The 14,541-nt window shown below is 38.0% G+C and overlaps 1 protein-coding gene across 1 annotated transcript in view; it reads left to right on the top strand.

Annotated features, from left to right (window-relative positions):
* cbl (Cbl proto-oncogene, E3 ubiquitin protein ligase) overlaps positions 1 to 14,541 on the top strand; it is a 35,244-nt gene that overhangs the window by 1,639 nt on the left and 19,064 nt on the right. The window contains exon 2 of the mRNA XM_020088240.2: positions 4,207 to 4,454. Coding sequence (XP_019943799.2) covers positions 4,207 to 4,454 — 248 coding nt within the window. The remainder of the gene's footprint in view (positions 1 to 4,206; positions 4,455 to 14,541) is intronic.

The raw sequence follows: 14,541 nt of genomic DNA, 5'->3' as shown, positions 1-14,541 counted from the left end.
CCATTACGTGTTACAATACTGCCTCTGCTCTGCGTGCTACATGCTTCAGGCTAATTATCCATTCTTTAACCCAAACCGGAATATTGTTGTGGAAAATCAGCCACACTTCTGGCTAAGATTACTTTACTTATTTGGCTTATTAAAGACACTCTTGGAGATAATCAGAAGTGAATTCTAGTTCAAAGGCTGCTCAGAGATGATATGGATGATAGCAGTTTTGTGAGTACAGCTCACTGACGCACATTTCTGAACTTATCAGAGAATGATAGCTGTGTGAAATTAGATATATCTCTACCCATTAATCATCGTATTTACATTGGTAAAATGTTAAAATTATATTATGTTGACATGGAGGTATTTAGTATCAATATACTTTTGTTTTCTTCATTTTTGTTTGCAGGAGTTGAAATAATGAAAGTAGCCATTTTATTTTGAATTATACCAGTTCCATTGTCTGGCTGACAAATTCTGTCCTGTTCTCCTGTAGCACTTCCTTTTTTCATTGGTTTTTGTTCTTTTTATGTCTTTTGTGCCTACACAATTGTAGTAAGACAGCAGTCACTGTCTTATCTTAAACATAGCTTTAATCTACTGAGTGTAAACGCTAAATTCAACTTTGATAGTACTTCAAAATACAAAATGGTTCAAAAAAATGGTTGATTGAGGTGTACAACATAGTTTTATCAGACTTTCTTATTGAAAAAAAGATCCACATAGTGAAATCAAAAATCGAGTAATGAACTTATTGTTCATTTTTCCAGGAACAGTCTTTGAGCTCTACAGAAAGAGGAAACCGTTGCCCTTTAATAGGGAAAGTTGAGACAACAAATTCCACCAGCGTCAACTTTTCTTCACACTTGTTGTTTAAAAAGTTGTTTTTTAAAAACTTCCAGGTCCGTGCCATGTTTAGAATCAGCTAGAAGAGAGCAAGAGAAAAAGATGAGTGGAATGCAGTTTAGCTTGGAGCCACTCAACATTTTACATCAAGTCAGCAGCCTTACCAGAGTACTCGGTTATTGTGCCCTTGCATGCATGTACATGTGCTTGCCTGAGGTTTGGATATAAGTCTTGTTGCGGTAGATGATATTGTTCGAGGCACAACAACAGTCATAACCAGTGTAAACTTCCTTGCACATGGAGAAGGGTAAGGAATGAAGACACAGTGTTGGTTGGTAATGACACAGGAGGCATATTGGCATCAGCTCAATTGTTAATGTAGTCAAAAAAAAAAAAAGAATCCAAATGTCAACTATAAAAAGATTATGTAAAATACGTAAAGGTACACAGCTCTTTTTACTGTGCTGCGTACACTTGAGTAGAAGTTGTTCCAAAGCAGCTTTGGGCTCGTCTTTCTCCTTCAGTAGCATCTTAGTTTTTCTTATTGATTAAATAGATTAAATGAAATGGTCATTGCTAACTTTACCTGTTCAGTCTAATGCTGAATGCACTATGGATGCTTATGACCAATATTTGATAAATAGTCGTTTTGTAGTTGAATGTCCTACAAAACGAGCCATATTACTTTTTGTAGCTTCCAATCCATTCATGTTTCAATGAACTCTGATTATTGTTGATGTTAAAAACGATGATTTTTAATTTAAAAATTAAGTGTTGGATGTAGTTGATATCTACTTGATCTAATTGCATTGATCGATTTTACCCTCAGTGTCAGTAGGAAGTTGAGACTCACTTCTCGCAGACCGAAGAAAGCCCAAATGCTAAAAACGCTCTCCATGTTGTGGAAGCGACCCTGCCGAAAATATCCCACCAGTCAAATGTGACCTTATTCTTTTGAGAAGCATTTGATACAGTGATGATGAAAGTCCTGGTCCGAGTCCAGTGGCCCATATACAAAGTGGTATCTCATATATGTGTTGCACTCTCACTCAAGGATCTATAAAGCACCAACTAAGGATTGTTCTCATCATTTGAGTTTTTTTTCTTAATGATTTGGTTAAAAAATGTGAGAAACTTCTGGAACATACTCAACACAATTTCATAACAGTTTAGATGACACCACCAAATAGCTTATTTTGAGATTTCAAAGATATTCAATTACAATGACATAAGCCACAAAGATCAGATCATCATAACAAATGAGAAGCTGGAATTAAAGAATTTTTTTATCGAAAAAATTACTTTCAATCATCTTGATGGCAGTGAGGAAATTGAGAAGAACTGATGAATTGTATCAAATAATTGTTGAATATTGCTAAAGTTTGACTTCTGACATGTGTAAGATTTAGTGGGACCTATTGGCAGAATTTAAATGGGATCACATGAAAAATGTTATTACGTCTACAGTCAACTATTTTACCATACCACAGATTCATATGTCTGCAGGATATTTATTCATGCATTAAAAGGAAAATTGTTTCTCTATTGGTGATAATTGATAAAAATATGTGGTCCCAGACTTGATTCAATTATAAACTGACCGAAGTTCTTTTGAAGTCCATAACGACAAACCGATGGCTTCCAAAACGAAGCGGCAAGGAAATTCAAAGCAACATTCTTGTAATGCTATCCCTGCCATATTTCCCCTCAGACATGATCAGTCGACAATGTCCATATCCTGTTGTTGACGTGCAATTGTTCGGTTATCAATGAAGCTAACAGCTGAGCTCCATATCAGTGCTGGTTCAAACCGGGACATGAGACCCCTGACTGCTTGAGGAGCGTTGTGTAGTATATTTTGTACCACTGTGCTCACATTAGTGCCTGTAGACTTGAGTCCTGTTGTGAGTACGACAGCAGTCATGTCCAGACAGAGCTCAATGACAAAGCATTGTAGGCCGCCCGCCAGTGTGTTTTGTAATGGTCATCACAGTGACTCAGATTCAGTGCAGCAGTACAGTGAGATGGGTGAGGAAAGGTTGAACATTACTGAGGTGGAAACAGACACATTTCCCATGGTCTGACGATTGACATGGCAGCAGTTAATTGTTTTATGAAACTATCAAATAGAAGACGTTCTCTAGAATTATGCAATTCTCTTTCTATGGGGTCAGTAATAAATATTTGTCAGACTGTTTGATATGTGTTTTTTTGTGTATTTTGTACTTGAAGCTATGGTTGGTAATCCTGGATAAGCTAACAAGAGCATGCTACACTTTGAAATAATACAACCAATACATCGCACCCCTTACCATCAGCCTTTTTGTCAAAAGTCAACATTTTCACTGACTTTTGGCTATCGTCTTCTTCAGCAGTCTAAGCCCCTGACTGAAGATGCTGTCATATGCTGTGAGAATACAAGCAGGTTGTTGGCAAGCTGGCAGGACAGTTAGTGACAGACAGGTACGCTGACATATCGCTTCATTCTGACTGAATGAACGTGTTTGGTACAGTCCTGCGAGGACCACAGATGCAGGCTTTTCACTTTTGAGAATCATTCCTACATTTAAAAAGTTTAATTTGCGACATGTCACTAAAATTAAAGCTCATTTCCGTGTTATCATTGTCACACTCAGTTCTTTAGCGGTTTGCTAAGCAGACATACTCTATTGTTGAGTCAAGAGAATTTGTTTTAAAGGCAGAAGTGTGCAGATAATTGAAATGGGGAAGTTTAAATATACCAACGGCTACTCTTGAAATGCTTAAGAAGAAGCTTCAGGCTTGCCATTGTAGAAGTGTAATAAGTTGCAATCATTCCTACATCCTCATACACATCTGTATGGTAAATTTGTAAGAAATAGGGTCATTTGCTTCATAGAGAGAACAGAAACTGTGCATGGATGAATGCAGTTCCGTCACCCTCTTTCACCTCCATCTTCTTCTTTTCTTGATACAAAAGTAATGTTGAGTGGTAAAATACCTCTTGATGCTAAAAGGGATTAACTCCGACCACTACATAACTTCCCACACTCAAAGCTTCAACCTTGACAGGGCTTTTAAGGGCCTTTCGTTTGGTCTTCAACTTTGTTGGCATTTTTTATTCTGCATATCTTGCATCTCGGCTCACGAACAATGTTGTGCATTAAAGATAAGTGCTTACATACAGAAAAGAGCTCTTCTAATCCAAACTTCTTATTAATGCACAGAATGAACATTTGTAGGGACACTTTGGACAATTGTCTGATTTTCTGTCGCTGTCACTCTCTGTTAACCCCACTCTTACCACTATCTTTCTAACACATCTTCTGTCTTGAACGTTTTCCGCCTCGTGTCAGTTACGTTATCTTGTCACATCCTCTCTTTCTGCAGGTGGTGCGTCTGTGCCAAAACCCCAAATTGGCTCTAAAGAACAGCCCCCCTTACATCCTAGATCTGCTGCCAGACACCTACCAGCACCTGCGCACCATCTTGTCTCGCTATGAGGGCAAAATGGAGACTCTAGGGGAAAACGAGTACTTCCGGGTCTTCATGGAGAACCTAACAAAAAAGACCAAGCAGACCATCAGCTTGTTCAAGGAGGGCAAAGAGCGCATGTATGAGGAAAACTCACAACCCAGGTGAGTTAAGTGGATACAAATATGGCATTGAAAAGTACAGTGTCAAAAATGGCTCACTTTGGTTTCTCTGTTCTCTTCTCAAACTTTGTTCTGTGTTTTTGTTTGAATTCTTCTCAATGAGCCTGTCTGAAAAAGGTGGAGTTCATTCTGAATAATTATGACTGTGGTGGTGCAGAGAGAACAACTGCACCCATTCCTAACCCCCAGAGTGGTTATAGCTCAAGATGTGTGAAAACAAGAGGAGATAGATGCGTGGTTTGATCATGTGAACAAATGTGGTCAGAATGGCGCTTAATGTACAGCTGCCTGCCTGCCTGCCTGCCTGCCTGCTTGTCACTTCAGTTTTGTGTAGAGATTACCATCTGCTTGAACTTTTTCTCTTTTGTGTGTCTTAATGTAATGTTTATTTTTTGAAAGGACGAAGTGGCTCCTTCCCCTTACCTTCCATTCCTCATACAATTCAGTAGTCTTTATCCATCCCACTGACATACAATTATTAAAAGTAAACTTTATTCTGATTTAAAGTATGGAAAGACTTGTGTAAGTTTAATTAATACCACATTCCTCTTGTCATGGTTTAAAAAATATCAAAGATGAGAAAACCTATAGATACCTCCAGACAAAACAGCTTTAAAGTTGCTGGTAATAATGAGTAGGTTGTCAAGACAGAATTATGTGTCTGGCTACCGTTAAGCTGCTTTCAGACATGCACTGAACTCCGGAGATTCTCCACATTTTCTTCAAGGAGTTGCAAGTTTGAAAGCTAATGTCCATGTGAGAGCCGGCAGATTTTCTCCGTCTGGCCCCCTTGTGTAAAGTTTGTAGGAATCCGATGTGAGAACACAGCAGGGGCTCCCCCGCTGGATTCATTGCAAGCAAGTGGGGCCACAAAAATAAAATAATATAAGAAAACAAATATCTCCCAGTGAAAAAGCAGTGTCATACACATAGAAGACACCAAAGAAGATATCTTAAGAGTTTGTGTTGAATAGAGCTGACACCAGTGTCTGTGTGTGGTCAAGATAGTCACGTGATCTCTGCAGCGGAATTAATACGTTACTTCCTGCCTCTGCCTGCTGCACCCGACTGCTCCCCCTCTCTCCTGAATAAAATGAAAGAACCTCCCACTACATTGTGCATGTGTGAAAAGCAAACTTTGGGTGAAGTCTGGACCCAATTCTCCAGTCTTTATCCCCAGGTCATGTCTAAAAACGGCTTTAGTTGCTGCTGTCTGCAGAAGGGTTTGAATAGGTCAGTTGGACAATGACACAGAGCGGAAGTGGAAATGAGTGGACAGACTCTTGCCCTAAGGGAGACGGTAATAGCAATATAAGAGCCTGAAAATGGCTTTATTCATTTGCCAAGCATAGCGTTTTAATGACCTCCTTGACAAACCAGATCAAAAACAATTTCCTCAGCTGGGTTGTTTTGCCGTGCAACATCTTGGTTTAGATATTTTCTGTGTTGCAGAACTATTATAATGTGTGCTGACATACATTTTTTCTTACAATTGTCATCATTGTAAATATAAGATTAAAAGAAATATTCAACTTTATACCTCATTACTGTTATTATCTGAGTAGGACTGGATGATATGGCCAAAAATGATCAGTTGTTATTGATAATTGTTTTACATTTCAATCAATTATTTCTTTTAAGTTCAAGATTGATTTTTGCCCGAGTGAAAGTTGTGATTTTAAAGTCTTTCTATTGGGAAGAGAATGACAATCATTCGACAAACAGCAAGACATTTTTACAAATCTGAGATAGATCAATTATGTGTTAAACCTTCTCACTGTGCTTACACAATGCATAAGCAATGTATTAATATATATTAGAATTTTCCTCTATCGCCATTGATAAAATAATAATATATTATAATAATAATAATTACTGACATTGTTTAATTACCCAGCCCTATATTTGAGCCACCATGTGGTTTTTGGAAGGGGCATCCCATGTCCTTCATGAATAAATATATGTTGATGCATAAGCAAAGTAAAACAGCTGATAACTGTAGGATTTATGAGTTAATTCAGTTCATCCCTATGGAGCAGGTAAATGGTCATGAGTTAATGTTTTCAGCAGTCATGCTAATGTGTACATGTCACTGTGTGTATGATGTCACAACATCTGTGGAATAATGGCTGAAAATAACCTTGGAATTGTTATAAATTGTGTTATTCATGCTCGCTTTGTCATGGTAGCTTTTAACACTTGGACTCAGGACACTCTGATGGCCGTAGTAATAAGTAATAAATGTCAAAGATGGAAATGCCACAACACAGAAAATTACTTTCACATTTTTACTGAGCATAAATAAAAATGGGTAGTATAAAATAATGAGCCCGTATTGAAACTCATAAAATAAGCGAACAGGTCAAAGCTGCACCAGTTTAATCTAAGTTTGTACCTTTTTGAAGTTTGCACCACATATAATTACATTTTTATCCCCCAGGCAACATAATGCAGTAGAATACAGTGATCTATCTGTCTGTACATCTGTTGATGCGTCTTTTCAATTCAAAAACCTTTATATTCATTAAACTCCACAGTTATGTTAATCAGGGAGTGAAGTTGTACCTTGAAATCTTTCATCCTTTCTGTATTTCTATGGCAACGAGTTTGACTTGGCCAAATTGAGAATATCTCTCAATGCAGAACTTTTCACCAATGACAAACAAGGCACTGACACTGAATGCAGGATTACAGGACACTAAATTAACACTGTGTAAAGACAAACTGGAGTGACCATAAAATCCTGTGGGCAGCTCTCAGGTTGTAGGATAAGAAAATGATCAACTAGTTTAAAGTGTGCTTTGTCATATTTATGATTATTCTCATCAAAATATAATAGATCCTCTCCTGATGACTCTTGTTTAGCATAGGCCTTGCACTCAATAAACAGCAGTGACTTGTTCATTTGAAGTCCTTAGCATTGCATGTTAAATAAATAAATTGTGAAAACTAAAGGTCATAATGAAGCAAACATACTATACGATACAATATACTTTGTTATATTAATAATATGATTTGTTTTGGACTCAATATTCTTCTATATTTAAACAAACATGTTTGCTTTGTTTGCACAATTGTCCCCAAATCGTGTACAAATGAATGAGACCATGCTGGAGTCATTTGGGTGTTAATGATAACAGGTCTGTTGTTAAAATGTTCATATGTATCACAAAAAACAAAGAAAATATGAACCATTATGTATTCATATTTTTATCACATGAGGTATGGACCTCATGGAGGTACAGTGTTTGCAGAAGTTTCAGGAGTATGCCCTTATAGGTGGGAGTAATTCAGGAAGCAGTTGTACCAACTCTTTTTGTGTGAAACTAATTTTTAATTGGACACCCAGCCTCAGTAGTAGGTGCAGGAATTATGGTAATGTAAGAATAGGCTGCACATCTGTGTTAATGCATAGCCCAACCGGATTATTTAGTAACTATTTAGCCTGGCTTGTAACAATCACTTCACTGTGGATGACAGGGTTCGCATAAGTTTGCATAAGTCACAGTGGTTCTGATCTGTCGTGAATATTAAGAAACCATGTTAAAATCAGCTGGTTGAACAACCAAAATAAGTATGGCCACAGCCAAATGTGAACCAGGGACCTGACCCATGACAGGAATTCTGTGAAGGAGACCATAGTTTTAAAGCTCTAGAGCCTTAACATTGCAGCAGTACAAACTCTGGAGACAGCATGCTATATTAGCCCTCTGTGAATCAACAGTTTTTTGGTTTTGTTCAGTGTCCTCTTGAGAAAAGATTTAAAATCCTACAGCATCTTTGGACCTGGCCTTAAATTTGGTAATAGTTTCATTTATTGAGTCCTAGGTGACACATCCTCTTGTTGTTGCTTAGTTCCTCTGAGAGTGATCTTTCTCATCAACCATGATAGCAATCTTGCAGACAGAAAAACCCCACTAAGGCAACAGGAAAGCAGAAGCGGCTTCTATCTCATCCACCGCTGCATGTACCTCGATGAAGTTATTTTAGTGAATCTTAACCAATCCACTGTGAAATTCATTTTCATCATCACTTCATTGCACCAAGAACTGTGCGGAAACAAATCCCTGGTTGAAGTAGAGGAAACGCTCACACGCCCACGACATCGCCAGACATTACACACAAAGACTGCTATTGTCTTTGTGGAGAAGGCAGTGGCAGTGACACTAACCAATGAGTATCAGCCCAATTAACTATGCTATCGAATCAACCAATGACGTAGAGAGACTAGTTTGTAGTTAGGCTGAAGCTGAACTCAGCACATGTTTCAGACAGAAAAGACAAACTACATTTAAAGATAATCTGCCTGAATGCAGAAAAATGTGTCTGATATTACGCTGCTTTCATTATATCCTTCAATTCAGCCTGAATTAAAATTTGACATTAGCAACCACTGTTATTTTCACCACTGTGACTTCAGTCAGTATCAGTGCTTGATAGTTAATCAGTTAAATGATGAAAATCTGGACTCTTATTTTCAAGTCAGAGTGAAAGATCCCAGTATGTCACGGGAGCCCCTGGATGCAGCGTCCACGTTATCTTCCCCAGAGGTTTAGAGCCTTTATTTATCCAGCCCCCACTTCCATATGAATCACACAGATTGTTCAGCTGTAGAGATAAAGTGGAGTTGATGTAGTGCAGTATAACCTTGGGTTTGTTTATGTAGAGCAACAGTCTGATAAGATGGTCCTGATGTTAGTAGCAGCTGTGTTGTGTGGGTACGAGGCATAATGTATTTACAGTGTTTTTATATCCTGACAGAGGGGAGAAAAAGGAATGGCTCACTCTTTGGATGGAGTGTATATAAAAGTGATTCTATTGTGAGACTTAATTATTGACACTAACAGCCCATGTTCAGTCAGAATCAACACAGCACAGTCAGCACTTCCTCTTTGTTTGTTTCCCTTACTTCCTCTTCTGGCTTACACAGCATAGGCCAAGACATTTTCTGGCCTTAGCGTTGACAGAGATCCACATAGGAATGAGTTGGGTTTTTTTTTAGTCAACACGTTTTCTTCTACTCTTCACCCAAATGTGAAATATTGTCTGAAAAGACAGTGACTAACAGAACAATGTCAACCAGAGGTTAAAATTTTGCAAAATGCTTCATTTATGTCAGCGATGATGCTGAAAACATAATTGGATATGGTTATTAATTAATTGGTAAATATTTGGATAATCAATCTTTTGAGTCAGTTCTCAAGCAAACTTTTTTTTTTTGTTTCAGATCCAGGATATGATAATTTGTATTTATATTCAAGTTATGTTTTTATATTTATATGATTAACTGTTATAACTCCAACTAAGTCACATTGAGTAGATGAATATCGCTGTGGTCTATAAATGTTTACATAAATGAGTACAAAGTTTGGCTGCCTCACTTGTCTGTAAGCCATGTAGGAGAAAATAATGTTTTTTTTAGGGTTCTACTGACTTGTAACTGTGATCTATTAATGAAATGCTTTGCTGCTTAGTTTTGTTTAATATCTCTGTGTTGATAAATGACTGTGCTGTCCTCATGAGCTTCTTCCTGGTGTTTAACACAGCCACTTTGTCTGAAGCCAGTTCATGGTCTGATAGGAAACCTTTATGTTAAAGTTTAACAGTACACATTCTGCAGCTTCTGAGCAGAGCAATACACTGGAAGGGTTGATCAATGTGTCCTCTCAAAAGCCCTTTAACTCTCCTCTAACCGGATACAGCTTTGACCTCTCTGTGAGAGACTGTTTGATCATCTTGATGGGCTAAGCTGCCTTCACATCCTGACCACCGTCGATAGGTCCAGCTGGTCACAGGAAGTGGTGTGCTTGTAGGCTGCAGGGTGATGCATTTACACTGTGGGACAGCCTACGCTGCAAAAAGTAATAAAGCTAAAGGCTAATAATATGTTGTAAATTGTATTTGTAGTATGGGTGTATATCTTTTACTGTCCAATTTGACCCATATTTAATCTTTACACACCTTAGCTCTCGGTCATGAAAAGCATTATGGCTGTTGACTTTGTTTTAACACTCTTTTAAGCTACTTCACTGAGTCCTGCCAACATTTATACTGAAGGAATTTAAGGTTCTAAATCTCACCATCGTGAACTGGCTTAAAACAGGAGAGGAGAGCGTCTCATCTCTTTAGAAATGTTATGTCATTTTGTGCTATGCACACCTCAAATCCAGGTCAGATCACACAGCATGTAGTTCATTTTCAGCAGCCAGTTTGGCATTATATCATTGACAACTCCATATCTTCGGGTTCTGAACTGTCGCTTGAACAAAACAGGAGATGTCACCTTGGAAAAATTAGGCATTTTTCGTAACTTTTTGACATTTTAAAGACTAAATTGATTAGTCAATCAAATGCGTCATCTATGTTAATCAAAATAATAGTTAGTGGCAACCATATTCATGGTTCTGTTTAATCCACACATCTTTTAATCCCACACTTCACTGTTAGCCTTCCTTCTTTATTTGTTTCCATCATCTCTACCCCACTAAAAGCATATTGCCCCAGTCCCTTGCACAATAGAAAAATGCATTCCAGACATGCTTCTGTGATATTATTACAATGGTTGGTAGGAACAACTTCCTAAAGCTTTGACTCTTTCAGGCTTATCTGCACTACTGTTCAGGCTTCTTTTGCAGGTGTCATGGAAAAACTCCAAAATGATTTACATCAGCTTCTTTCTTTGTAAAAATTAATGTTCAAATGAAATCAAAAATATTTATAATTAACCAAACATTTATTATTTTCAGTTCCTTTATAACACACACACACACACACACACACTGTTTATTTTAATCCATGGTTCGGAAAAAGCCAGAGATTGTCAGAACCATTTTTGCATCTTTATCTGAAGCCACATGGAGATGAAGCGTGCACGCTTTGCATGAGGCCTTCCTTTCAGTGCGCTGTAACAGGTGCTTGGCACTGTTGTGTATGATGCTATGACATTGTTACTGGCTGCTTCTTGTTTGGACATAGATCTCAGTTATAGAGTTAATCGTATTTGTTGCACAGGTCACATCTTGTTAATGACGTCAATCCTGGACAGAAAAGAATCACAGCAGGAAACCTGTTCTGCAGCTGTTTACAGTAAAGTGCATCTGTGTTGTTGACAATGATTGATGTCGGCATGCCATTGTGGACAGAGAATAACAAGTCATTTTACAGTACAGTACCTCTGGTATTTACAAATGTCATTGGCACTCCGAACATCTACATCCTAAAATATGATTTCCTATTTTCTGTAATTGTACCTGACATCCATGTGAAACAAAAGTCCCTCACTTTGACTATCTGGTGACCCATCTTATCACTGAGGCTCTAACCATGAAGGAAACATCTGTGTTTGTAGTGTTGGATGGAGCAATGTACAAATGCATTGGTGCAATAAAATGTTGTAAAACTGTCAAATTGATTACAGTAGAGAGATAAGTTAAATAAAAAATAAAAAAATATATATACACACACACTTCCACGCTTAAATGTTTAAAAGTAGGAAAATACACTCATGGTTTGTCTGATATTAAAGATTAAACTTGTCGCTGATCTTAGACAGGCAGTTTCATGTATGTTTATTTCAGTGTTGCAGTGGGAAATCGTCTCTGAATTGTTAAGATTGTAAAGATTGTACCCAGAGAGTGGTCTGCTCTGTATTTGGGTTGAAGCAGATCTCCTTTATTTCCCCCTAAAACAAAGAAATCAATCAATCAAATTTTATTTGTTAAGCCCATATTCACAAATGAAAGGGATTTTGTCCTTTTTCATGGTCGTCTGTTGTTGCCTCACAAGGTCCAGACTAGTATGTGTTCTACCATCTAAATTCACACATCTCTCTCAAGGTCTTCTTTATATATTTTTCCCCCGAGGATGTACTTTCTAACACTTGGATTAATAATAAACCAGTGGAATGAATATTTTTGGACATGACTTATTGCACATTGTCAGTTTATCAGTTGTTGTATTTTGCCAAACCCTGACTCAGCTTGCAAGTGATAGACCACACTAGAGGCACGTACGCTGTACATTGTAGTGATGTGAAAGGCAACCTTATACTTTGGAATCAATTAATACAATACAAGGGTAAGAAAATGTTGAGTTGTTCATGTGTTTTATTTCTTGTGGAAATGAAACTCAAGTTCTGCCACACAAGTTTTTTTTGTTGCTTATCTATTGTCTGCCTGTGCACTACACCAGAAAAGAAGTTAGTAATAATGATACCCTGTGCACTGCACTAACAAAATATCACTCTGAAACGTTCCAAGTATAGCTCAGGTTGATGTTCTGCATACTCTGAGCCTAAATTAAATGGAATCTACAGTGTTATTGTAGCGTCGCTCTCTCAGAAAACCACACTGCTCTTTAACACCACTGCTTTTAGATAGGCATAAGATATGAGTTCTCTGTGGCTCATCTCTCTCTACAAACTGAGATGAATTAAAGGGGAAAAAAGCATTGGCTCTCTCTGCTCTGCCACGGCCAGGACCAGGGAGTGGTTAGCTGCAGGTTGTGATGGAGTTGTGAGTAAAGTAAGGAAAGCTCTTAGAGGTTAGTGAAGTAGCTAAGGGGTTATCAGTCTTTGGAATAGAAAACTCACTTCACACTTTAGAGTCTGTGGTGAGTGCTTCTGCATCTGTTACATTTGAATACTTATAGCTCTGGGCTTTACATTTTCACACATACAAATAGCAGAGCATCATGGTTATTTATTTCGCAGTAGTATCACTGAGCAGAACTCATGTGGTCCTCACACTATTAGATTATTGTGATCAGCATGATGAAAACCAAAAAGTCCTCTTCTCCTCATGGTTACATGAGCTCAGAAATGCACTTAGCTGACTATTCAACTTTATTGGGAGGATTATGGAGCTTTTTTCCTTTGGTTTATGATACCATTCATTTCTCCTTCATAATGAGTTTAAGCCTTAATCAACTGTTTAGAATAACACGAGCTTTGGAAGTAAGATTAAATCAAAATTCAAATGCACATTTTGAGAAGTTGGTCTAGCTTCAGCTTAATGTATTTAGATTATTTAGGAGTTTGTGTAAAGAAGCAGAAAGTGTGTGTTTGTGTGTGCGCTGTCATGGCAGTTTCCTGATGGAGATCTGGAATGAAGCCAGTTCTGGAGAGTTGAATTCATAAAGTGATGACCACTGTAAAATCGTAAGCCAGAATTTCAAACACATAAGCCACTGTGTTTCTCAGACAACAAACTGTTATTTTCATTATTGATTAATCTTCCACTTACTCTCAATGAATCATTTAATTGTTTGCCATATAGGCAGAAATAACTCAAGGTTGTGTCATCAAATGTCCACGTAACAGTCTAATATTTTAAAAGTGCTGCTAGTAGATGCACTGTATGACTCTGTGTGTGTGAATGGATGAATGGCAAACTGTACTGTCAGCCAGTTCTTACATTTCCAAATCTGATTAAAATCCTGTTTATAGATAAAAAACATGGTAGTTATCAACAAGGTACTTGGAACTGTTGTGATTTAATTTATCTTATAAAGTGTTGTCAACACTTTTTCTAGCATTGACGCAGGGCTCAGCTCATGCCTGATCTGTTTTCCCTTAAAAGTTATGCTGAAAAGATAATACAGCTGCATGATGATATTACAGCTACTTGTGAGTGCCTGTCCAGACAGACTCTCATTCTTTAAGGTTGTCCCTCGCTGGCTGTGCTGCGGTGCATTAGCGCAGCGCTGTGCTGGCTGGCTGGCTGAGCTACTTTATCACAGCCAGCAGGAAACAGGAAGGGAGCAGCCAGCTGCAAGGTCAGAGGTCAATCTATACCATGAGGGGGATGGGGGACAAAAACCTAGTGTTCTGAGAAAAAAAAGTTTGGATTTTTGCTGTGGTCGTGGTTAAGAATGATAGTGACAGATGGAAAAGAAACATAATAGACATATGACAGTCCAAAGAAGGTCACCAAACCGTTTCGTCCATCTGAAGTCAGTGTTGGCATACCAACTTCAATCACAGTTCTATGGGTAGGTTATTGGTGCATTGGAACGCACACACACACACACACACACACACACACACACACACACACACACACACACACAC

This window comes from Paralichthys olivaceus, chromosome 11, assembly GCF_024713975.1.
Source record: "Paralichthys olivaceus isolate ysfri-2021 chromosome 11, ASM2471397v2, whole genome shotgun sequence".
NCBI lineage: Eukaryota > Metazoa > Chordata > Actinopteri > Pleuronectiformes > Paralichthyidae > Paralichthys > Paralichthys olivaceus.
This window is presented reverse-complemented; position numbering and strand designations above follow the sequence as displayed.